The sequence below is a fragment of the Anser cygnoides genome, chromosome 25 (assembly GCF_040182565.1).
Source record: "Anser cygnoides isolate HZ-2024a breed goose chromosome 25, Taihu_goose_T2T_genome, whole genome shotgun sequence".
NCBI lineage: Eukaryota > Metazoa > Chordata > Aves > Anseriformes > Anatidae > Anser > Anser cygnoides.
Genome location: NC_089897.1, coordinates 3159680 through 3184934, shown reverse-complemented (window position 1 = coordinate 3184934; position 25255 = coordinate 3159680). Strand labels below are relative to the sequence as shown.

General features: G+C 56.9%; 1 protein-coding gene across 2 annotated transcripts; it reads right to left on the bottom strand.

Annotated features, from left to right (window-relative positions):
* Window positions 1-878: 878 nt before the first annotated feature.
* On the bottom strand, window positions 879-23476 carry ADORA1 (adenosine A1 receptor). 2 transcript variants are annotated; one of them, XM_066983247.1, is made up of 3 exons: window positions 23248-23476; window positions 22395-22780; window positions 879-1802 (listed from the first exon to the last, which is right to left on the bottom strand). In XM_066983247.1, exons 2-3 carry the CDS (start codon window positions 22733-22735, stop codon window positions 1169-1171), a joined length of 975 nt encoding a protein of 324 aa, XP_066839348.1. In that variant the 5' UTR covers window positions 22736-22780; window positions 23248-23476; the 3' UTR covers window positions 879-1168. The 2 variants fall into 2 exon arrangements, with proteins under 2 accessions (XP_066839348.1, XP_013052055.2); XM_013196601.3 differs by lacking the exon at window positions 23248-23476 and having other exon boundaries at window positions 22395-22860.
* Between the last annotated feature and the right edge of the window lie 1779 nt (window positions 23477-25255).

The following is a 25255-nucleotide window of genomic DNA, read 5'->3' as shown; positions in this document are numbered from 1 at the left end:
AGCCCTCCAGCCCCTGCAGGAACTTGCTGCTGTCACTTCGCCATCCCTGACGTCCGAGGGGCACGACCCTCCTGGGGCAGGAAAAGGGCCATAGGAAGTGTGCTTCTATGGGAGATGGGCAAACAAGGGATGCTGATAAGAAAGGAATCCCCGTTAACTTGAATTAACTCTTCCCACCACCACTTCAGCCCTGGACGAAGAGGGCCATCCCCCCATCACCCCCAGACGGGTGCGAGCTCCTCTGCTCCCCTAGGTCATGGAGGTGGCTGCATTCACCCCAAAACCACAGGCCAAAAGGGTCTGGTGCAGGTGGAGGGGGTAGGGAGCAAGGTGGGAGAGGGATGAGGCCAATGGGGGCTGGGGGAGACTTGCACAGAAGACACGGGAGAGAAGAAAGAGCCAAAGCCATCAAAGCAGGAGGAGAGCGAAATCACGTGGAGGGGACGCAGCGCCCTGGGTGCACCTCGCAGAGCTCTGTGGGGAGACGTACTGGGGCAGCAAAGGGTGCTCCTTGCTGAGTGTGCTCTGGGGCCACGCTAAAGGTTTCTTCTCCCCTCTGCAACAGCCTTGGAGTTGGAGGCTGACCCTTTGCTCCGTGGGGATGGTGCGGTCATCGCCCTGTGGGTGCAGGCATTGCAACGGGAGACATCTTCTCCTACCCCACCCTGGCTACAGAGGGGAAGGGCTGGGCTTGGAAGCTCTCAGCACAGCTGTGGAAATCACACTGCCCTGAGCTCCCCCAGCTCTCAGCAGCTTCGCTCCCACCAGGGCATCCCCCTGCCACAGTGCCCAGGCAGCCCACGGGCCCACAGATATGGTGATCACCAGCTGCTCCAAGGAGCCAGAGGTCCCCATCGACGTCAGAGGACCCCCCTGGGTGATTTTTATCATTTTACTTTATTTGCGTTAAGATAAACCGCGCCTTTGTCTGTACAATTTCTCCTTAAATACTTGGCAACCCTTAAAAATAAAAATCAAACCAAAAAGAAAAAAAAAGAGAGGAACAGTGCAGGCTACAATATCAAAACAGTACAATGCTTGTGAATAAATAACCCCTGGGCAGCTCGGGGACTCGGCTGTTCAGATTGCACGGGGCTGGCAACTGCAGCCCTCCTGGGTCCTCAACACCCCTTCCCCTGATGGCAGGACCAGCAGCTCCCCCCAGCTCCTAGTTGACCGTCTCAGCTATGGTGTTGCTGTCATTTTTGGTGGTTTTGCAGCAGAAGTACTGGTTCCAGATCTGCAGGAAGGCTGTCCGGAACTTCTTGATCCTGAAAGCGTAAACGATGGGGTTCATGGCCGAGTTGCCATGGGTGAGGAAGATGGCGATGTAGGTGAGGATGTGCGGCGTCTCGCAGGATGGGCAGAACAAGGTGATGCAGTTGAGGACATGCAGAGGGAGCCAGCTGAGAGCAAAGAGGAAGAGGACCAGTGCTAAGGACTTGGCGATCTTCAGCTCCTTCCCGTAATACTTCTGGGGGTCGTTGGAGCTGGAGGAGACCTTCTTGTTGAGCTGCTTGCGGATGAGGTTGAAGACTTCCAGGTAGATGAGCAACATCAGCAGCAGGGGAGGCAGGACCCAGACAAAGAAGTTGAAGTACACCATGTACTCCATGCTGATGACTGTCTCGAACTGGCACTTGATGACAAACTCCGAGTGGCTGGCGTTCAGCTCGTGAGTCCTCCTCATCTTGTTCAGGTTGTTCCAGCCAAACATCGGGGTGAGTCCCACCAGGAAGGAGACTATCCAGCAGCAAGCAATGGCCACTGCTGCCCTCCGGGGTGTCACCACACTCTTGTACCTGTGGAGGAGACAACAACCACAGGGAAGAATTAAACACAAGCGGGAGTTTGGCCTGGGGGTTAACACTCTCCGTGGAGCCCCGCGCTGCCTCCCAACACCTTCCCCAGCCCCAGGGACGGGCAGAAACCTCCGGGGTGGTGCTGGAGCTCCTGGCATTGCTGAGAAGCCAGGAAGTGCATTAGCAACCTGGCGTATGCCCGAGTGTTCACTCGATAGGAAGCAACCCCCATAACTAAGGGGGGAGGGGTCCCCTCACTCCGGCAGCCCACCTCACACCCGAGCACCCACACCCACAGCAGCAGGTGGCCTTTCCCTCCTGCTGTGTGCTTTCTCCCTGCCAGACCGATTCCCTCTGCGCCAGGGGAGGAAATCGCCAGCAAAAGCTTCCCCAGAGACCTGCTGGGTGGAGGAAACATCCAGCGGTGCTAATGGTCCCCTGGGGATGCTCCTGGGCACAGCCTGTTTCATTTCCTAATGTGTTGGCCCCATCGACAAACCCCTCTTTCCTAATGGGCTGGTGCCAAGAGATGGAGGCAGGAGGCGAGCAGAGCCCCGGCTGGGCTCTGTGCCCTCCCCACTGCCGTGGCCATCGCACTGGGGCTGGTCGCAGCTCTCCAGAGCTTTCCAGGCGAGAAGCGGAGCCTGCTAGATTGATTTCCCCCCTGGCCCTCAGATGAAAGCTTCTCATCGGAGCCCAGGTGGATTCGCAGCCCAAGTGTTATTACTTTCCACCGGAGGGGATTGAACCAGGAATGGTTTTTTTTTTTCTGGCTGTTTGTTGGGTTTTGCAGTGATGCTGGTGTTAACCTGGCCATGGGGATTGCTTGGAGGTGGCTGGGGAACCTGGAGCCCTGTCCTGGTGCTCAGAGTTCCCTGCTGCTTGTCTTTAACCTTTAGCTGAGGTGGAAAAATAGAGCATTTGGGAGCTTTTTAAGAAATCTGCCAAGGACCCAAACCCACTCATTCTGCCTCAAAGATCTCGTTTCAAGACCCATCTCATGGGCAGGGTGTCAGGGTGGGAGCAGGATGGAGAGGGGACATCAGTCCCCAGGAGCACAGAGGGTCCGGAGCCGCCTGTCCCCAGTAGCTTTCCCAAATGACCCCCTCTGGTCTGCGAAACAATTCCCAGCATCTCAAGGCAGGCAGGTCCCATGGGAAGGAGGTGGCAAGGCAGGCTGCTGTTTCCTCTGAGAGCCGGAGGGTGATTTATTCCTTGTGGGGAGGAGAGAGGGCAGGAGACCCTGAGAAAGCCAACGGGGCAGGGAGAGCTGGGGCACCGGGGGCCCAAGGGGTGGTGGGAGAATGCCAGCACTGTGGGATGAGAGAGGGGAAAGAGGGGACCCATGGGAGCAGCAGGTGGCAGGAAGATGGGGAGGTCCCCATAAGGAGGTGTGCTGGTCTCACATCACCCACATTTGGGGGTTTCGAGGGGCTTCCACTAATTTTGCTGAGGTCCTGGGTGCTCCACTCCCCCGGAGCTGGGTCGAGACAAGGCTGCAGGGTGGCAGTGATGCCCCTGTTGTCCCCAGGCACCCTCCTGGAGCTTGGAGCCAGTACCCAGGCATGGAGCTACTCCTGGAGCACTGACCCCATCTTCCCGTGCCCACACATCTGGGTCTGGGGAGCAGAGGGAACAGAGTGAGCACTGAGAGCCCAGTTTTAGCCATGAGCTGGATCAGGGGACGCAGAGTTCATGCTTGCAGCTGGAGCAGAGAGGATAGGGAATGGCTGCAGGGGGCCAGCACGGATGGTCCCGGCCCCCCGCAGCTCCAGCACATGGTGTGCTGTTGCAGATGGCTATCAGGACAGCTGCGGAGGTCGCGCAGACCTCAGGTCACAGAGTGCGTGCAAGCCCACGTAGTGCAGAGGGTGTAGCACACGCTCAGCAGAGCAGCTGCCCCACAAGCCGCCGATTGCTTGTCCACCTCCCCATGTCAGTGCACATCCCTCCGTCCTCCCTGCACCTCCATCTATCATCCCTGCACCTCCATCCATCCTCGCTGCACCTCCATCCGTCTTCACTGCGCATCCATCCCTCCTTAACGCACATCCATTCATCCTCAAGGCACCTCCACCCGTCCTTGCTGCACCTCCATTTGTCCTCGCTGTGCCTGCAGTCCTCCCCAGCGCACACCCATCCTGCTCCCTGCTGCATACCTAGCTCTGTGCCGTGCTGCACACCCAGCCCTCCTCGCTGCACGTCCCTGGCCCCACACACATGATGGTCCGAACGTCTGGACCTCGCCTGCCTACTCCTCGCCCTGCTTACACGTGGCACTGCAGAAGCAGCCACCGAGAGCAAAACCTCTCTGGTGCATCCCCCTGCACATGTGCCAATGTCATCACTGTCACCGGGGCTGAACCCCAAATCAGCAAACCCATAGAAATCAGCAACATTTGGAGCTGGGGCTTTTGTTGCCTTCGCTCATTCAAGCAACAAGCCGAGGGCAGTGATGTCCACCAAGCAGAGCACTCTGCAGAGAAATGAGCTGGGGGCTCAGGGTGCCCATGCCGCCCGTCAGCCTGCACAGGAATGATAAAATCTATAAAATGACTCGAAGTTCCTCCTCCATACACCCCATAGGGTCTGGCCATGGGGATCCCATGGGGCTTAGCCATTCTGAAGGCTGCAAACCCTACTGAAAAGAAGGGAAATGCAAGATCCTGCCCATTGCTTGACCCTGCTGCACAGAGTGATTTGTGGGGGCACAAATAGTAGAGGGGCCACGAGCAAGCTCTGCTGCTCCCATCTTTCTGCTTTGATCATGCCATCAAGAAAATGCCTTTCTCATTTACCTCATTTTGTATTAATGTGATAGAGATGGAATTCGGAATGGGTCTGGGAGGCAGAAGTACTAGTAAATGCTGATAATGGCTTACAATTAATAAATTATATTATTATCATTGTCATTGGAACAGTTGCTACCATCATTACAATTTTATTGCTACTATTACTTTTATTAACAGCTGTGCCTAAAACATCCAAGATAATGGTCACTACCATCATCATACAATTTTGGTTTATTTCCTTCATCTGTGGGGTTTTGAGCCTGGCCATAATTGCCAGTTTTCCGCCTGCCCTCCCTCACTGGCAGCCTCTGTGCCATCCCTTCCCCACGGCGATGGGCATCACCCCAAGCACTCCTGGACACACTGCCAAGGCCAGGAGAAAGGAATGTGGAGAGACCACAGCGGTTGTCTGTCCTTACTGATATCCCAGTGAACTGGGATGGGCAGGAGCTTCGGTTTTGTGCGGAACAAGGATGTCTGTGAGGGTTTGGAAAATAATACAGAGAGCCAAAATATCAATTATTGATAAGGTGCTGTCTGCATCCCCGGAGGAAGCACAACAAGTGACAGGTGGAGGCAGAAAAATTAGTCTGACTGGTCTGAAAATTGGTCTGATTGAGCTGGAGCAGACTCCTCTGGGAAGAGCCATTGCCCCGTGCTGGTGTGCTGCAGGAGGTGCTGCAGGCAAGCTCTTGAGCTCTCTGGCAGTGGGTGGCCCCATGGCCCTCTAACAGCTTTCAGGACACATCCAAAAAATGCATGAGGAGTGGTGAATTTGTTGCTCTCCTATCAATTTGACTTCTGTCCTGGGGACTGTCCCTCAGGATAGAGAGGAGGGCCTGTTTCCCAGACCTCTAACCCACAGGTCAATCCAAATCTAGCACTGAGGAAACATCTCCTCTTGGCTTGATTGAAAAAGGTTCAAAGAGTCCAGGTCTGGTTTGAATAATCTATTTTCTCAGTATTTCTCTGAATACCTTTTACACCAGAAAATACTTGCAGTTGCCCAGCCAGCCCTGAGATGCATCTTTGCTGGTCCTTGCTCTGCTAGGGTTTATTGCAGTGCAGTTCCTGAGGAATTAATTCACTAATGAAGGCAGGCCATTGCTAACGAAATGAAGCTGGAGCCAAAGTAGTAGGAGGAATGGAGACCAAGCTGACATGAAGATCATCTGTATTATGATTGCAGCACAGAAAAGCAGCCAGAGCATGTCCTGATCTAATTGAAAATCTCTAGATAAAACCTCCTCGTATCTTTGCTTCAAATCTCTCAGTGTCCTGGAGGCTGCTGGATGGGAAGATATTGGGTGTTCGAAGCTGCTCAGAAATGTGATGCTCAGAAATACAAGCTGAGAAATGCAAAGCAGCGTACAGCAAGGGGCAATCTCAGCTCAGGGCTGGATACGGAGGTGCAAGGTGGGAAGTGCTGCTGAAGGGACATTTTGTGCCAGAGGGACATGGTGACAGCTCCTTCGTCAATTCTAAACCTGGACATGAGAAGTCATTCCTTCTTTTGCCTCTTTTCTTGACTATTTTCCTTCTTCTTTAGGGAAACCCTCTTTTGGGCTTCATTTATATTAAAAACCTTAAATTCAAGATCTTGAAGCTTATCAAGTATTTGAAAGTATACTAAAATGTCTAAAAAAAGTCATCTGGCATTGGCAAAAACATCTCTTAGCACCCCTTGCATCGCTTGAGTGCATCTCCCATCTGTTCACATCCCCCTTTTGCGATGGCTGGGAGCTTTGTGGCTCTTCAAGATCAGCACCAGCTGCTCAGTTCTTCCTGCTCCCAACAGCAGCTATCCAATGACCACAGCAAGCCAACTCGAGAGCCCTTGTTGTTTGCAAACATGGCTGGAGCTGCTGGATGAGGTTTAACAGGCTCCCCCTCCCACCACAAATGTATTTCACACCCTCCTGCGTCATCCCTGCAATGCTGGGGATGGAGGTGACAGGTGGCACTGACACAACCGGAGAGGTAAAGTGAGAAAACATCTCGCAGGCAGAGGGGTACCAACACCGTTTCAGCCCATTGCTCTCGTGGTCTGTCACTTCTAGTTCTCCACCTTGGAAGAAACGGGGATTTGTGACGTCTGGTGGCCGTGTGGATGGTGGCCTTGGGAGGGATGGATGTCAGCCAACATCAGCCGAAGCTGGTAGCTAGATGGAGCTCTCCATGGCAGTCTGTTCCTACAAGCACTCCAAAAGGGGGAGACTGGCCCTATCACCATTTCCTTGGAGTTACTTGGGAGATTGTCCCGATCCCAAACTCCCAGACCCGTCGCTTGTTTGATGCCAGCTGGCATCTAAAGATCTACAACCTCCAAAGCCCGTGGAGAGTCTCTCAGGGGAGCCCAAAGAGTGTGTCCTGCAGACAGGACATTGGTGCTAGGCGGTGATGGAGCCCCTGTCCTGCACCAAAATGGCCCAGCAGCCCCCATAAGCTTGGGATTTACGATGTCCTACCGCAGAGCTGCTTTGTGGTGCTCCTAAGGGACCAGGAGGACCCAGGGCGCCCTGTGCACCGTCCCCCCTCCCCAGCATGGCTGGTTGGCTGCTCCTCTGAAATTCAATCGGGGGGAGAAACCTGAGAAGTGCCAGCAGGCCCCTGGGACAAGAGGGAACAGCAGGACATGGTGGGAGAGGACAGGCCAGGTGGCTGCGGCAAGGCAGCTTCCAGCGAGCTGGCCTCAGGCTCCTTGCGTGACCCTGGAGAAGTGATTGAAAGGAGCCGAGGAGGAAAATCCCAGCCTGGCACCGAGCCCGCGTTTGTTTGCTGAGGGTGAGCGTGAGTGCAGCTGGAGGGGGCGGCCGGGCAAGCACCAGGCCGCGCTCGCTGCCGGTGGTGTTTTGCTGGGGCTGCAGCCAGGTCCTATGCAGACGGGGCTACATCCCCAAAATCTCTACCTGGAACCTCTCTGGCACCCCTCAAGAAGCCACAGCCCAGGCCAGGGCTGCCCTGCTCCCACCACCACCAGCTGCCCCAGTCTGCAGCAGGCACTGGGACAGCCCAGTGGGAGAAGGGGCAGCAAAGGCCTGGAGCTCGGCGCCGCCGTGTGCTGAAGGAAGAGGCACAAAGCAGGGGCCTGTGAGGTGCTGGGTCCCTCCCCACTGCTGCAGGACCCCTTGTGGGGTCGCCATGGCCACTGTGGCTGGAGCATGGCCTGGGACCAAGCCTTGAGACCCCGAAGGACTTTGTCTCCGTACAGTGTCCTTCCCACCTGGCACCAGCTCCACAAGCAGCTGGCGCCTTTCTAGCCCTACAGCTCAGCCCACACACGGAGTTACAGCAGCTCAGCACCCCGGGCTCAGCACCACCAACCTTCTTGTTTGAGGACCTCTGCTCCCAAAATGCTTTGGTTTCCTCTGCTGCAGCAGGAGGAGATGGCTCCACACCGCAAGGCTTCTTAATGCAAACCTGGCCCAAAGCCACCATAAGCGAGGCAGAAAGCATGTGCACAGAGATTTATAAAGCTGTAAGTGAGATGTGTGCCTCTCAGTGAGGTTCCTCCTGGACCAGTCCGTGCCTGGGGCTTGGTTTTGCCATGATAAAATGGCAGCTCTCACTGTAGGAATTACTCTGCAGCGTGTCTGCAAAGCACAGGCCGCTACGGCCAGGCAAAGCAGCTAGTGAGCCCGCCAAATGTTTCTAACCACTTTTAATAGCCAGTAATTATTTAATGGATAAAGGCGAGGGTGATTATGAGGCTTATGAGAACAAATCCATCCTGCCAAAATTGACTGGTCCCTGCACACCCAGACGTGATATCCCCAGGGCTTTGGTGAGTGCTTCGCTCGGTGGTGGGCGAAGCTGGAGCTGGCCACAGCTCCGGCAAGTGAAGAGGAGGTGACAGAAGAAGGAGATTTTGTGCTCTGAGCTTTGTACGAGCAGGTTGTGTGTGGGAAGCTGGACCTTGCAGCCCTCCTGGACCCAGACGAGGCCTGAGGAGATGCCTCTGCCTTGGTCTGGGTTCAGTCAGCCCCAACACCTCTCCTGGGCCCTTGGAGGCAGACCTGGGATGCCTGAGGGCTGCAGGGGGATGTGGGCACATCCAAAAGCAGCCTTAGGGACAGAAAAAGCCCCACAAGAAGCAGATGAAATAAGGTGGAAAACGGCTTTTATGGGCTACAATGCCTGGAAATGGGAAACGATGTTTCTACAAGGCATCCAGGATGTGCCAGGGGTTTGTCACCTCGGTTTTGTGGTGCAGAACCTGAGGGTACACCAGGGATTTCCATCCAGCTGATGGCTCCAGGTGAGGGAAGAGGTGTCCCCCCAGCTCCAGCAGTCCAAGTCCTGGACCCAGAGGCTGGACACAGCCCACCGCCTCTACCGCTCTCCTGAAGTCATCAGCCCTGGTGTAGCCAAGCCCCTGAGCACATATCCCAGCTTGAGCTTGACATCTCCAGTGGGAATGTATCACCCCCAGCCTCCTGAGGCTGATAAGGTCTCACTTTCTGGTACCCATAGCCATGCTCCACAGCAGCCACCAGGTTTCTGAGGCTAAACCTACCACTTGTCAGGTTCCACCTCAGGAAATGAGTTCAGCCTTCACCTGCCAAGCCAAAAGGCCTTGTATGATCATATCTCCAGTCCCTGGCATGTTAGGAGCAGCCACAACATCACACTGCCCCGGATGAGTTCATTGCCAAGCAATCACAGCCCCCTGCCACCAGTCCCGGCAGAGAAGGAGCTGGCTGGCTTTCCTCAGCCTGCTTTGCTTGGGATGTCTGCGCCAGCGAACTCCCTGGGCTCTGGCAATGAATCACAGCCTGTTCTGGGGAACAAACCACAGGCTTCCAGTAACTGCAGAGGTTCTTGCAGATCCCTTGCCAGTTGTGCTCAGCTCAGAGGAAGGATGCAAGCAACCTCTGTGGTGGCTCCACCATGGACAGATGGTTCCTGCTGGGACCAGGAGCTGCAGGGGGAAGCGGGACACTGGGAGGGCTGGAGGTCACAGGGGAGGAGGATGGAAAGCATGGTGACCTTGCACACATCCTTCTCCTCCAGGCTCTGCCTCGGGCATGAGAGATGTTGCTGTTGTCCAAAGAAGGCAAAGGAGTGTGTTGTCCGCTGCCACGCAGCGAGAAAGGCAATTTTTCTCAGATCCTTCAACAGCATCTTTCACCCAAGCAGCAAATATAAATCCTTCCTGCACATAAAGTTAATTTTGCTTTCAAACTGGGCTTGGTTTATAGCCTGTGGTTGGATCCTGATGAATTCAAGTACTCTCTCGCTGCATAAGCAACAATTCTTGGTAAGGAGAGCTCAGCTGCTGCTCAGCCCCCTCATCCTAAATATGTGCAGGCTGGGGCCAAGCAAGGAGCTGGGGATGCCCAGGGCATCCAATGCCTGATGGAAATGGTGGCTTAAACTGTGCCCCAGAGGGCGACCGTGACACCAACCAGTGCCCCCAAGGGTGCTGAGTGCCCATGCTTTGGTGGCCATGCTCTGGAAGTGTCACCTCACTGCTTTGTGACCATCCTGGGGGTGCACACGCTGTCGCCGGTGATGGGGTACAAGGAGCACTGAGCCACAGATTTGCTGCCTGCTTCCTCCTGGGGAAAGAGGCAGGATTTGGCCTCCTGCAGCCAAGCCCTGGGACTCCCTCCCAGCTCCGCCATGTGTGGTCACAGCCCTCAGGGGTGTTCCTGGATCGCCGGCTTCTCCCTCCAGGACCTGGAGGTAGTTAGGAGGGAAATGATTTAACGCCACTGGCAACAGCTTCAAAATCATGAAACGAGCTGCAGGATCTCAGAACTGGGGGAAAAAAATGTAATGTTCTTGTCTTTTGGCTCCTGGTTTCAGGCAGCAGCATTTTTTGAGCATTTCTCTGCAATGCAAAGCATGAGAAGCACTACTTTAAAAAAAAAAAAAAAAAAAAAAAAGGAAAGAAGCAGAAGTTGAGAATCTTCTATTATATCAAGACTGTGGGAATTAGGGCACAGAGGAACAGCCCAGTCCCTGAGAGATAGGGGTGAACTTATGAGGGATGATTACATTGGCTGATGGACAGTGTGATGAGCATGATGGACTGGCTTTCAACATGTCCTACATGCAGCAAAGTCACCAGATGTTTTTAGTGTCTGAAGAGGTTTGCCATCAAAAAGTGAAATTTGATGTGCAAATGTCTCCTTGGAAGGGGGAACGGGTCTGGGACCCGTATCTCATCATGATGTATCTCATCGTGATGAGATACATCATGCATGCGGAACAGCCCACCTCCAGCAGAAGACAATTTCTGCAGAGCAGGAAGGTTTCGGGACGAGTCACCCAAAGCCCATGTGCACCCCTCTCAGGGTGCTGCTGTCTCTCACCCGAGGATGGGAGCCTCAGGTCCTCCATCCTCACCACTCTGGGCCATCATGAATGGATCCAGCCACTACGAGGGATTCTACGCATCAGCCCTGCCCCTGCTGCAGCAATTAGCTGGGCACTCATTACCCAGCCTGGGCTAGGAGCTGTGTGGTTGGAGAAGTCGGAGCATCCTTGTAACACAAGGAAAAGGGGATAAAAGGCAGCTCTGGCTCTTTTCAGTGTAAATCCAGGATAAAGGCAGTGTTTTTTCAATTGAATTTATGTATTGCACTTGAATTTTTCTATGCATTACATATATTTCTTCTTTATCCAAAAGAGCCCCTTTGAAATGAGGACTCTGAAAGTCAGCCCCCAAAAATGAAGAAGGGAGGGGAAAGAGGGAAGGGAGAAGAAAGAAGGAAGCTCCAAAACGTGCTCAAAATGCCAAATCTGTCAAATGTGGGCTCCATGAGAAGCTGAAACAAGATGGCAAATATAAAATGCCTGGTGTGATCAGGCTCTGAGAGCCTCTGTGGCTCTTAACCCAGCCCACAAAGTGCTGTGGCTTGCTAGGAGGAAGGCATCAGCTGAGGAAGAGCTTGGTACCGCCTGCATGACACCAGGGCAGGTGCCACCGTCCTTCCCTGCGTGTCACCGTCACCCTCTGTGAATGCTCCAAGTCAAAGGACAAGTTGGTGTCTGACCGGGTGAGTCTGGAAAGAACCAAGAGCCGTTAAAAGGAAGGAGCGGGACAGAGATCCCAATTGGGGAGGAGATAAGAGGGGTCTTGAGACCTGCTGTTGGGCAGGATTTTGCGCTCTTCTCCCTGGGTGAAGGGGAGGCAGGAAACCTGCGATAGCATCTCCCATGGAGAGGCATTCACCCAGCCACGAGGCACAGCTGAGGTGGGTCTTTATCTCTCAGCTGCAGAAGGACACTTCAGAAAAGGAGATATCCTAAATTACAGCTGGAACAAGAGATTAGTATCGGCTGTCTTTTAATTTCTTGTTTTCGCACTTCTGCTTGCTGACCCAACTCCTGATTTTTGCAGTCAACAACCGAACTCTTTGGTTTCTTAGGCTACAACTTGTTATTGCTGTCCGGGATCCTCACAGCACAATTTGTCGCTGCAAAGGGAACATTTCCCTTCGTGCACTTCGCCTAGTTCAAAGATTAATACAACCAAGGCTGAAAAATTGGCTGGAAGTTTGCAAAGCAGGGGAGGTTGTTTTCTCCACCCAATGTCTAAATGAGAATTAGGAGAGCCGATGAGATCTACCGCTTCTAAGCCTCAGAGGACACAGTAACCCCAAACAACCAGTTCAGCGTCTTCTGTACAGTGCAGATTTCCCCTGCCTAAAAGCTCCATTTCAAATACCAAAAGCAGTCAGATTAATTAATCCTTTTTTTTTCTTGCTGACGAGTTGGCTATATGTGATTTCAATTAATGAAAACTGTCTCCGAGATGCCATTTTGCGCTATAGCTAACTTCTAACTTCAGTCCAAATGCAACTTGCCACAAATCATGGGTATAACGTGTGTATTTCACCCCTCCGCAACATCAGGGAAACAGGAGAGGGGAGGAAAGGACTACATATGTGTTAAGCCATAAGGTTATTTATGTAGAGATGAATCTGTCCCATGCAGATCTATATATCTTGACCAGCCAAATGAAATGCCAAATTGAAATTGAAGGCTCCAGTTAACACCACAATCAAATGTTCCCTCACCGCAGAGAATTGATTTTTCACCAAGAAAACAAACAAAAAGTTCAAGTGCAAAGCAAATCTGAACTCTATTATTTAAATCCTGTTTCCTTCAGATTTAAACAATGATTTATTCCCTTGGAAGAAAACCGATTGACCTTGCTGCCTGGAAGGAAACAGCTCGGTATTTCCATCAGGAGGGCAGAGAGAAAGAACTGAGACCCGAGACCAGGAACTGCAGCAAAATGCATCAGCTGGACATAAATTACACTCTGTGCATCTTCCTAATTACCCTGGCAATTAAATCCAGGCAAGGAGCAGTGGGCAGATGCAGCCTGGGTCTGCCCAGGCAGCCTGGCTGGTGCAGGGCACGGACTTAAAGAACTCATGGGCCAGGCAGCATCCAGCTCTCCCCGTGCACGAGGACCACCGTGAAGCCTGCGAGGGACCCGGCATCCCCTCTGCTTGGTGCTCAAGGATCAGTGCACGGTCTGTGCAAGAGGCTTCCCAGGCTGCTGGCGACAGAGGTGCTTTGCTGGGGCTGGACCAGCAGCGATTAGGGCAGGGGATGGCCCTACGAGGACGGAGCATCCGCACTGCCGAGGCTGCGAGCATCGTGGGAACAGGTGCTGGTCTCCGTTAAAGTAAACCCACACGGGTGTCCGCCTGGCGCTGCACAGCCTTTGCCTCGTCCATCTGGACGCAGGCTGTGCCATCAGCTCTCTCACAGTCCTGACCGCTCAGTGTCACAGGCACACAGAGCCACTTGCACGGAAATAAACCTGTCATTTCTGCATGCTACAGGGTTTAAGTCACCGAGTGTTGTTACCAATGCAGAAAAGAAAGAGAAATAATTCAGTCTGTAAGCCTGTGCTAATTATGGCTGTGTCTGAGGCAGCATTCCTCAGCATCAGCCTCTTCGTGCTTTCGGAGAGTCTGTAGCATCACTCCCTCTGCGAACAGATGGGGAAACTGAGTCGCAGAGGGGGGCTCTGGCATGCCAAGTGAAGCAAGATGAACCGAGCTGAATGAGAAAGCATCCCTGGTGCCAGGAGCTGGCACTTCCCTCATTCAAAGGAGGCCAAGAGAAATCATCCTGGTCTCTGGATGCAGGATGGGGAATGGCCCAGGGAAGGTGAGTAGGCAGCCCTGCCCCAGTGTCCTCAGCCTTCCTGGCCCTCCTTTGATGGAAAGGTCTTATTGTCACCGGGGTTGTGGACCAGGGGATGTCACCTCCCTGCCCCTGTGTCCCTGCATTCCTGTTCAGGCATCACTGGTACCCAGGGCTCTGCACACACGGGCACTGCAGTCGGTCTCAGGGATAGCACAGCCGGAGGCTGGAGAGGAAGACAAGGGAACAGTGCTTGGGGCCTAACCCCCTTCCTTTTTGTGAACAGGTTCTCATTAGAACAAAAACCCAACCAGACCAACCAGCACTGCTCCAGGCTCAGTGCCGGGGTCAGAGCCCATGCAGGAACCAGGCAGGGACGGGATGGGGGAGGATGGAAAAGGCAGCGAGAGACGGGACAAGGACACAAGCAGGAGCCGCTGGGTCCCATCAGGCTCTGTGCAGTGAAAGGAAACCCAGACACCACAAAACTTCCCAGCATCTGATCTTGCTCTGCCCTGCCCGGTGTCCCCAAATCCAGTCCTTCCTCCGCAGTTTGCCCCCCATCACCAATATGGCCCTGCTTCTGTTTTTTGGAAGGAGAAGCCCACCGCTGTCGGGTTGTTTTATGCTCCTGCTGATGGTGACACTCTCTTGGTGACTGTCATCACCAACAACATCTCCTCAGCCCCAGACCTTCCCGTTTGGCTGCCCCCGGGTTGGGAAGTGCTTGGGCAGGCTGCGGCAGGGCTGGGCACTGGTGCAGCAGGAGATGCTCAGCTCATTGCTATTCTGCAGGGCTCCCTGCTGGCTCTGGGACTTTTTTGTGCCCATCTTAGAGAGCATCAATTGCTCTTTCTTCCGTCTGGGCGTCCTGTGCGAGAGCCACACGCCTGCCCCGGCAGCTGGGTGTCTGTGCTGCCAACAGAGCCACGCTGGCTCTTTTGACAGGGTTAAGCTCATCCTAACACCACGAAGGGCAAGGGAAGCAATGCTCTGGTGCACCCTGGGGTGTAAGAGGAGCTGAGGGTGGCCCAGCTGATGGTGACCCCACAGCACACAGCCGACCGGAGCACGGCAGATACCACACGCAGGTGCCAGGGGCTGGGCGATGACAAAGACCAGCCCGTGGCTCTGGGGCCGGTGGCTGGGGAGGAGGCTGGTGCCTGCCTGGTGGCAGAGCGGTGCCCGAGCCCACCTGCACGTCTGGCGCCCACCCCGTGAGTCACGGGGCTCTGCTTTACCCCCTGCACGGAGCCAAGGTGGGACTATTTCTATAAAACCAGGTGACGATGGCACCTCCCACTGCTACAGTCGAATTCTTCCTTCTCAGGGGTGGGAGAAGACCCAGGACCCCATCAGAAGACTCCCACGTGTCTGGAGCTGGCTCCAGCGCCAGGTGGCCGCACTGACGGCGCACACCAGGGTGAGCTGGTCCCTGACTCACTCCTGACACACTGCCTGCAGGGCCGGGCTGGGCTGGCGGGCACCCGGCCGGCTGAATCAGCAGCTTGGGCTTTGGCAGAGGCTCCTTCTGTAGAGTTTCACTTGTCTTATTTGCCCCAGCTCTGTGGGGTCCTTGGAAAGCGCTGGACACCAAGCCCCAGTGTGCGTCATCATCACCTCCACCAACCCAGCACCCTTGGAAACATCCGAGTCGCTCCAAGAAAGGGAAAGCCATCTCCAAAGCATGTGGTGGGGCTGTTGGAAGTGTGACAGAGACCATCTGGACATTCCCAGCGTTTTCGGGGCTCTGCTGCTCTACCACAGGTCTGAGGGACCCATCATACTACAGACCTCTCTCACCTCCAGGGTTGGACCTCCCCGTACTCAGAGCAGACATCTCTGCCCACCCCACCGAGCCCAGGAGCTCCACACCTTTGGCTCAGTGGGCAGTCTGTATAGCCATGGGATGAAGAAACTCAAGCGTACTGAGACCCTGCTGGCTAACATCCCCACCCGCCCGCTTCACAGAGCAGCTCCTCTGGGGTTGTTGGTACCCAACGTGCCGAATCAGTGCTGTGGTGATGGCAGAGCTGTGCTGGATCTCCACATCTCCACCTGGTCTGGTGGCTGTGCTCCCTGCAGGATGAACTCACGGGTGGGAGCCACCTTGCTGAGGACATTGTCCCCATGGATATGTCTCAGCCCCTTTTGACTCTCTCGGCGTGGAGATGCTCCTACATTTAGGAATGAACCATGGCTTTTGGCACTCAGCTCCAGGCTTTTCAGACCAGAGACCTGCAGCCCAAAGGACCGTGGATAACCCTTGTTTCACCACCTTACCCCTGCACTGATCACCATGGCATGGGCTGGGGCCATGGCGAAACCTAGCTGCTGGGTGTCCTGGGGACAGCTGAGACACGAGACCAGCTGGTGCAGGGCATGAGCAGAAAGGCCAGGTCACCCTGACATATCTCAGCTTCCACAACCACCCAACCCTGCTGTGCCCTGGCCTCTGTCCCTGCCTGCTGAGGTCACCCTGAGCAGCTGAGGTCACCCTGAGCAAGCCATGGCACTGCTCCGTGCCTCAGTTTCCCTGCCTGTAAATGTACTGTTGCCCTTGCTGGGAACATGCCTTCAGATTTACTGGTGATGCATTGTCAAGGGTCTATGTTCTAACCTCAGAATTACTGAAAATCAGAAAGAAAATAACGAAAACCTTCCCAGAGTGTGATTTTGGTGTGTAGGTGGTGAACACCAGCAGGGAGCTGCTTGTTGTTCATCTCCCTGCAGAACGATGCTGCAGAGGGAAGCTCTGCCCAGGAGACAGATGTCGGCTCCAGCTATCGGGGTCAGGGCAAAACAATCCCCTGGGCAGCTTACCCAGCACGGGGCCTGCATCTGGCCCTGTTCAGAGGCTGGGATGAGATGGGGTGCTGCTGTCCCGTGTGCCCATCCAGGGTCTCCAACAGCCACACACTTCCCCTTGCCCTTTTAGTCCAAAAAGTTTGGGAATAACCCTTCATATCGGCAAACCCAGAGCATCCCTGTTCTTCCCCCCTCCCCTCTGCACTGCTGAGTATGGAGCATCCCACGGCTGGACCCTTGCCATGTTCCGAGGAGGGGACGTCCAAAAACCCAAGCTTTTTTACCCCAAAATCTGAGGATCTGGGAACACTGCTTGCAGCCCAGGTTGCTCCCCTCTGGCCAGCACCGCAGCGTCTGTAGCTTTTTCGAGTGACCTGATTTTGGGGCTGTCAGCAGGCATCTCGTGGTGCCGCTGCAGCAGCTGCGCGTGCTCCCAGCGAGCCAGATCCAGACGTCCCCTCGCCGAGGGAAGATCTGCAACTTAGCCTGCGCTTGGCTGAAAGTTACTCTGCAGATCACAGAGCCGTGCTGCGCACTGGCTCACCCGGCTGTTCGCAGGATCTAAGGCTGATATAACCCGACGGGAAATCCCTGCCCATTTCAGCTGTACAAGGGTCAGGCTCCAGGTCCAGGACCCGCACGGCCCATCCGTGCCTTCGGGTGTAAGCAGAGCTCTTGGTGTGAGACGTCTGCTCTGATTTAGCACCCACATGCTGAGCTGCTCGGGGGAGGGGGCTGGAAAGTACAGCTCGGGAACAGCCCCAGGTCTCCAGCAGCCCCTCCCAGGCTGTGTTTTCTGCCTTTTCTCCTCCACCCTTGGTTCTGATCTACCTGCTCCCTGCGCATGAAGCTTGCTGCAGGTCACCCTCGTCTGCTAAAAATAAGCTTGGCAGAAGGCAGCAAGGGCAGAAACAAAATTGCTCAGAGAAAGAGGTGGCTGCAAAGATCTGCCAGTCCCCCAAACCTCTCTGGTTTAGGAAAATGGGAGTGTTTTCCTTAGAAATGCAGCCTGCTTTGTGAAGATGGATGGTGCCTTTTCGTTGACTAACAGCGTGAAAGAAACCTCGATGAACTCCCGGGCACGAGAGCCCCCCTGCAGCTCTCCAAGCTCCCGCTCCCGCTCTGAGTCACCTGGATGCTTTCGAAACCTTTCCTCCAAATTTAAAAATAAGCCTCAGATGAGCCACTGTTTGGTTTATTCACTTGCTTGGCTGGGCAGGATCACTCACCGTTGCCCTCGCATACCGTCTGCTGCTTTGTCCAGGCTGGTTGGAGCCATCTCCGGTCACCCTTGCCTCCCTGGGGACACGTGGGACACATCACCTCGGTAGCAGATTGCCCTCAGATGAAGCATACGTTCCTTTTTCTTAATTTCAATCCATTGCTCTGGACTGATAACCTTACAACAGTCTGAAATATTGCTTCTGAGGTTTGAAAACTCCCCTTTTCCACGGGCATCGTCTCCAGGGGAGCAGGTCCCGCAGGGACTGGGGCCACTGCACACCCCAGCCTGGTACGAAACCTCTCCATCTGCACCCTGGGCACGTCTGCTGCCTCCCGGAGCCCAAATATCCGGGGAGATTTCCCAGCATTAAGAGCTGGGAGCACTGCAAATATTTCCTGTGTTCCTTAGGTGCTGTGGTGCTCCCATTTCCTGGGAATTTGGGCCAAAGCAAGGTTCGATGCCTCCCTCGCCCCCTCTCCCACAGCAGCGGGGTGCCCCCAGCCGTCCTGCCAGGACCCCCCATGAACTCCCCGTGGGGTGAAGAAGGGAAAGCGGCTCGGCCACGCTCCCTGCTCCGCGCCCCAGCTGGCCGAGGGTGACAGCGCCTTCCCCAGCTTCCCTGTGACCCAGCCCCAGCTGGCCCCGCGCCTGTGGCTCTTGGCAGGCCCGGGGAGAAGGGGAAAGAGCGCTGCAATCCTGACACGAGCCGGCACTCAGGCAGGAGCCTGGAAAACGTAGGGTTAAGGGGGGGAAGCTTTGCACCGCCAGCTCCATCCAAAGGCTCGCGGGTTACCTGCAAGTCCTCCTCGCTTGCAGGAGCTGTGGTCCAGGCCCAGATGCTCCTGCTGTCCCTGAGCTGTTTTATCTCCTAGGGCTCAGGGCATTTCTGAAACAGTGCAGGGTGCCAGCACTGTCCCCAGAGCCACCCACAGACCCTGCTCCACCCTGGGCTCTCCCCGTGCTGTGTCCCAGCTTCCCATCTCTGCTCTTGCCTCTCATTTCCGAGCAATTTCCAGCCTGGTTTGATCTAATTTTCACAGCTCTGCAGCCTCACGCATGTGCTCAAAACCCACAGAAATGCACACGCAGCTTGCTCTGGCGGGATGCTCCTCGGGGTGCCCCAACACCCGGGTGTTGGGGTCTGGGCAAGAAGGGTGGTGGCCCCCCACGTGCAAGGGCTCTCTCTACGAGCAGATTTTCCCTGGTTTTCTCTTCCTGGCATGTGTTTCAAACCATTTGAGGAAAGAGCTGGTGGTCCAAGAGAAGCAGGAAGAGTAAGCCCCCGGGTGGAACCAGGCTGTGTCCCTACCTCCAGCTTCCCTTGTCAAGGGGGCTGCGGTTCAGCACGTCCCAAGAGCTCCAGCTCCTCCTGCCCCAGCCCTCTCCAAAAAACCCCACGCAGAATCTCAGGGCAGAGCAGCGAACCCTGAACCAGTCTCAGAGCAGAGATGGGCGCCAAAGGAGCTCCATCCCCCTGCAGACATCCCTCTGGCACCGTCCCCTCCTGCATCCTGCCTCTGGCCACCGCCGCGGGGATGCCTGGGGCCGGTTCCTGCCGGACGCCCCCGGCCGGCTGCTTCCCCTCCCTTTGAACTCGTTTCATCTTCCCTGAGTGTGGCTGCGAGGGGAAAACATGGTCTGGGCCGGGGACCCTGCTGTGCCCGGCGAGGAGAGGCAGCACGCCGGGGGTGCTGCTTCACCGCTGGGAGGAGAGGAAGGATGCGAGAGGGGAGATGTGAGCTTTTCCGCCAGCATGAAGGCAGCAAGCCTATTTTAGGTGGTTTCCAGCTGTTTGGAAAGGCTCCTGTTGGGGCTGGGAGTTTGGGACCCTCTGCTCAACCTGAGCAGTGCTTCTGCATCCCCGCGTAGTCGAGGAAAGGCACATTGGGGGATGCAGCCTACTCTGGACCCCAGCAGGCAGGAGGCGTGCTACCCAGGGGCTTGGGGCAGAGGCAGAGGGCTCGGTGGGATAACCCCAACCCCAACCACACTGGGGACACAGGGCACTGGGAGGGCACAGGCTGCTGGGAGGGCATAAGGTTTGCCTCCAAGAGCAGGAGCCAGGAGCCTCTCCATCCCCAAAATCTGCCTCTGCTTTGCACGGATGACCCAAACTCCTCAGTGTTCCCGTGTCAATGGGAAGCGGGGCCACGGGAGCAAGGAGGACTCCCGAAATGGAGCAGAAGCTCTGTGGGTGCTCAGGCATCACCCGCTGCCCCGTTACAAACGTCTCGGGGCACGATTTGCTCAAGACACAGCCACACCACCATCAGACACCCACCTCCAGGGCACCAAAGCTCCCCGGCCCCGCAGGGCTTGCTGTCTGCGGGGGGTGTGTGGGGAGCGGACAGGTCCACGTTTGCTGGATGAAAGCACAACCCTTGTGGCTCCGGGGCCGGGTGTGTGTGGGTAGCCAGGAGCTGGAACCGGGCTGCGCTGCGCCGTGTTCCCCCTCCCTGCCAAGCTGCGCCTCCAGCCCCAGCTACCTAATTAAATAGAAAGCCCGGGAAGCCCAGCGGTGACTTTGCTTCTCCTTCAGACAACTCTCTGCAGCCAACAGCCCTGTTGTCTGCTCGCCCCGGGTGGCCAGTACGTGACGGGGACTCAGGAACCCTTGTGCTTTGCTTCAGGGCTCCCAAAATGCAAGCAGTACCCCCAGGGGACCATGGAACGGTGACAGCACAAGGATGGGGAACAAGGATGGAGCAGGGCCACGTGGAGCCTCTCTGCCTGCTGCTCCCCATCGCTGCCAGCCACCTCTGCAAAACGCACGTGGGCACGGGGCAGGCGCAGCTCCTGCACTATGTCCCCTTGTCCTGCTTCCCCCATCGGTCCCCTCTGTGGGTACCTGGCCATGGAGCCCGAAATGTGAAGGTGGTGGGCTGAGAGGGAGCTCTGCTAGACAGCAGCTCACAGCAGCTCTCAGTGCCATCAAAATGTTTCAGTACCTTTTTTTTTTTTTTAGCATCTAGCAAGAAGTTGGGAGAAATTTGGGCATTTCAGATTTGGGAAATATTCTTTAGCGACGTTTTCTGTCCTATTTGTCATTTCTAATATTTCACTGCTCTGTCTAGGGCACAAAATCACCTACAATAACTGTGTTTGCCAGCTGCCAGGAATTCATGATAGGGACGAAAGGGAACATCCAGGGAAAAGTGAACAGGAGAGCTGGTGCAGCTGAACGCTTCTTGGCGAGGCCATGAAGTTATTCAATATTAAAGAAGGGTGGGAACCGTAGCAAAATCTCACTGTGCTGAGTGGTAGAGCACGAAACAGGCTGACAAAATACAGGGTTAATATTGCATGAGAAAAGCCTGCCCAAACTATACACAGTACAGAGGACTTTAACTTTGTGTTGCTCTCAGGAAAGTGCCTGGAGTCAGCGCAGAAATCTCCCCCAGAAGGCCCATTGCATGCTCAGAGGGAGTGAAGGAGGAAAGAAACTGTATTTGGTAGGAAAAAGAGACAGACGAGCTCGGCAGCGTTGCTATGTATAAACCCGCAGCCCTCCCACACCTGAACCTGTCCCCACCACGCAGGGGATGCAGAAGGACCAAAAAAACACCGAAAGCAGTGACAGGGTGCGAATCGCTTTGGTACGCCGTCGGGCTGAAGGATGAGGAATTTTCAGGCTGGGAAAAATCACACTTGGGGAGGAAGTCGGGAGCCGCCTGCGAAACTGCGTGTGGCGGGGAGGGGGTGAGCAGGGGCCGTGTTGTTATCCTGTGCCACCCCTCTGCATTACGCTCCTTTCCTGAGCAGCCTCTCTCAGCCCCAGATAGATGAAAAAAACAACAAAGCAACAGATTCTTGTGGACCCAGTGGATCTGAGCACTACGAGCGCTCCTGAGTTGGTCCCGACGCAGTTGCCTCCTGCCCCAGAAAAGCAATTCCTGCCCTGGGAAGGGTCCTGCTCCCACTGGCAGCACCCAACACAAGGAGGTTTGGTCCCTTTCGGGGGGGGGTTCTTTGTGTTTACACGGGGCTGTGCTCCACCGAGTGGCCCCGACGTGGCTGTCACATCCCGCCCAGCCCCCTGACACCAGTGGTCCCACCACGGCTCCCCAGCCGCGCACCGGAGGGCAGGGAGCTGGCCACAAAGCAGTTAAATATTCACTCCTGGAGCAACCGAGTTAAAACAAAGTGCGTCCCCCAGGTATTTGCTGTGGGTTTGGCTTTCGAGCAGATACAGGTGACGGGAAGGGGAAAGACACGCGGAGAGGAGTCATCTGTGGGGCAGCCCCACAGCCAGGGCTCACTGCTGAGAGGTGAGCCTGCCTGAAGTGACGTGCTGGGCTGTCACCACTGTCCCTGCAAGCCCCAGAGCCGTGTCCCACAGGTCCCTGAGGTTGTCAGTGCCAGGGTCCTGGTCCCCACCTTGCCAGGAGAAACCTGGGCTGAGGACAGAGCTGTCGTCCCCCTGCTGCTCTCCTGGGCACCTCACAGGGTGGGACGCGGGGACCCCACAACCACCCCCAGCACCCCCGAAACAGAACAACCGGAGGCTGTGGGACCCCCCTGGCCCAGCCCACCCCGATCACTGCTGCAGCCAAACCGACGCTGCTGCTTCTCGGAGAGCCTGGGGCATCCTCCCTGCCTCTGAACCTCGACAGGAGCCACCCTGGACCCGTTCCCAACGCGCTGTCCTACCTGACAGGGATCTTCACCCGCAGGTACCGATCCACGGCGATGGCCAGGAGCGCCAGGATGGAGCTCTCGGTGAGGATGAGGACGGGACAGGCCACCATGAGGCAGCTGTAAAACTCCGTCTGCGGTCCGATGTTGATGATGATGGCCAGGGGGATGACCAGAGCCCCCACGGCCACGTCAGCCACCGCCAGCGAGACGATGAAGCAGAAAGTGGCGTCCCGCAGCGCCTGGTTCATCTTCACAGCCCAGATGACCAGGATATTCCCCGGCACGGACACCAAGGCGATGAGGACTTCGATGGAGATGTAGGCAGCCTGGAAAGCCGAGACGGGGTGTGCCATGATGCTCCCGTCCCCTCCCGGCTCCTTCTGGGGTCCCTCGGTCACCTGCAAACGCAGAGGGAGGCGATCGGCGACTGGCATCCTCGGCGGCGCTGCGAGCCGGGACGGAGCCTGTGCGGCTGGGGGGGGGGGGGGGGGGGGGGAGGTGGGAAATGAAAGGGAAAAAAAAAAAAACAGCAAACAAAAAAACAAACAAACCGCAACCTCCGCTTGTGCCGGCCCCCGGGGCTCCGGCCCCCCCCTCCCCAACCCGGCCCCCGGGGCTCGTCCTTCCCCGGCCCTCCCCTAACCCCCCCACCCCCGGCAGCCCGGGGCCGAGCCGAGCGGCCAGGGGGGAGCAGCGGGGGCTCGGCCGCCCCCTCGGGGCCGCCCCGGGGCCGTTTGCCAGAAGCGTGCGGCCGAAGCGACCCCCCCGGAGCCTCCGCTCGGCCCCGGCCCCGCCGCCTCCCGCTGCGCCCCGCAGCCGCCCCCCCCCGGGAGCTCCGCAGCCAGCCCCGGGGGCGGCTCCTCACCGTCTCCGGCGGCCTGGGGGGCTTCTTTTGGGGCTTCTCCCCGACCCCAGAGAGAGCGCAGAGGCGCTCAGCCGCCGGGCAGGGCGGGGGCCATGCTGGGGGCGGCGGGAGGGATGCTCGGAGCCGCCCGCCCCGCTCCGCCTCGGCTCCGGTGCCCGGCCCCGCTCGGCTCCCGGCCGGGACCGAGCATCACGGGGGGGCTCCCGAGGAGCTTTAAGGAGGGACCGAGCCGCTCTGGGGCCGCGGGGGCCGGGGGGGAGCGGCGGGGGAGGTGGGGTGGGGGGAACGGGCTGGGAAGCGGAGCCCGGCTCCAAGCCGCCTCGGTCCCGCTCGCAGCTTCCAGAGCCGGGGGAGGCGCCGGAGCCGGAGCCGGAGGCGGGGAGGAGAAGCCGGAGCCGGCCCGGAGAGAGCCGGGAGCCGCCGGGCACCGGGCACGGGGCGGCCGCTGCCCCCCGGGCTCGGCCCCAGGACGGGACCGGGAGCCGCAGGGGGTGCCCGAGGTGCCCCCGGGCTCGCCCCAAAGCAGCGCTGGGGGGGCTCGGGGCTGAGCCCCAGAACACCCTCGGAGGGGCACCTATGGGTGCTGGGGGCTGCGCACCCTCCCGACATTGGGAAGGGCAGCGGGCAAGCGAGCTGGGCTGGTTTATCAGAGTGCTGCAGGGACTGGGACCGGCTGGGACCTCAGGTTCGGGGCAATGGGACTCTCCCAAAACCTGTCTGAGGCTCTCCCCATCCTTTCTCCCTCCTCTGGTGGGACGTGGGGCTGGATGTGTCCCCTTCTGCTCTGCTCTACCTGGGTGAGAGGTGTCCCAATGCCTGGAGCTGTCCCTCGGGGCTGACCCACGACCTTCTCCTCCATCCGAGCCTGCAGACCCCAGGTGGGGATGGGGACAGCTGTGGGGACATCACGAACCCAGTGCTGGACCCCTCCGTCGGCTGGTGGCCCAGGGGCTTCTCCCTCACCACCAACAGCGGGGCAGCTGGCCCAGGCTTGGGGTCAAGCACTCTGGGGCCATCCGGGGACCGTGGTGGTGTGCCACCTTGGACACTTTAGCTGTGCCAGCGCCAGGGCAAGGAGAGCTTTTATGGATTTAAAAGATCTGTTTGCTCTGCAGGGAGAAAAATAAACCGGGGATGGCGAGTTCACATAAACACTGTGCTATTTATGGGAGGCTGCGTCTCGCTGCGCGTCTCTCCTCGCACATCCTCTGCCACCGGGAGGAAGCCGTTATCCCACTGCGGGGCTCAGCCGGCAGCCAGAGGCGACGTGGGGCAGACCCGCCTGGTGCACGGCCCCATCCAGCCCCAAAGGGTCCCCCTGCACGTGGCATCATGGAGCAGGGCAGCACCCAGGGGATCCCCTGGTTGTCACAGCCAGCCCTGGGCTCTGTGAGGTGCTGGGAGCAGCCGGGGCATCCCCGGGGAGCCCCGAGCCCCCAAGCCCACCGGTGTCCCAGGGTGAACGTCCTTGCAATCAGCTTCTGGCTGGGAGCAGAGCAGGAAAACCGGCAGGTTCATCACGGGAGTGAAATGCGGAAGCAAATGCGGGCAAGTCCCGGCCTAATTGTATGCAAATCCCCCAAACACCGCGATTAAAAACCACTCCTTTTCCTAAGTGCATTGGCAGTTCGCTCTCCCTCCCCGGATTTGCGCCCCAGCATACCTAATCTTAGCAGCACCCCTAAAAAAGCCCAGATTGTGCCAAAAATGAGCCGCATGGCTGGGAGCGCGCCAAAGGGAGGTGGGTAAGAGCTCTCCTGCCAGCCCGAGGAAAATTTCTCAGGGCTTTGGCAAAGGCTGAAAATATTGAATGAGCAAATGTGGTCGCTGGCTGTTGCAGGTGGTTGTGCAGAGCCTGCTCGCGGCGGACATGGCGTCAGCCGCTCGCCCTTTCCAGGTCGCCCTCCGGAAACCAGGCTGGGGCTTGTATCGGAGGCTCCTTAAAAAATCCATGAAATGTAATTTTGTGGTGAACATCAGGTTCCCAGCAGGTTGTTCAAGGTCTTCC

Coding starts and splice junctions, on each gene's coding strand:
- ADORA1 (XM_013196601.3), bottom strand. CDS start 22,816: ATGCCAGTCGCCGATCGCCTCCCTCTGCGTTTGCAGGTGACCGAGGGA. Junction 1,803..22,394: donor CGGGTGAAGATCCCTGTCAG/GTAGGACAGCGC, acceptor TCTCCTCCACAG/GTACAAGAGTGTGGTGACAC.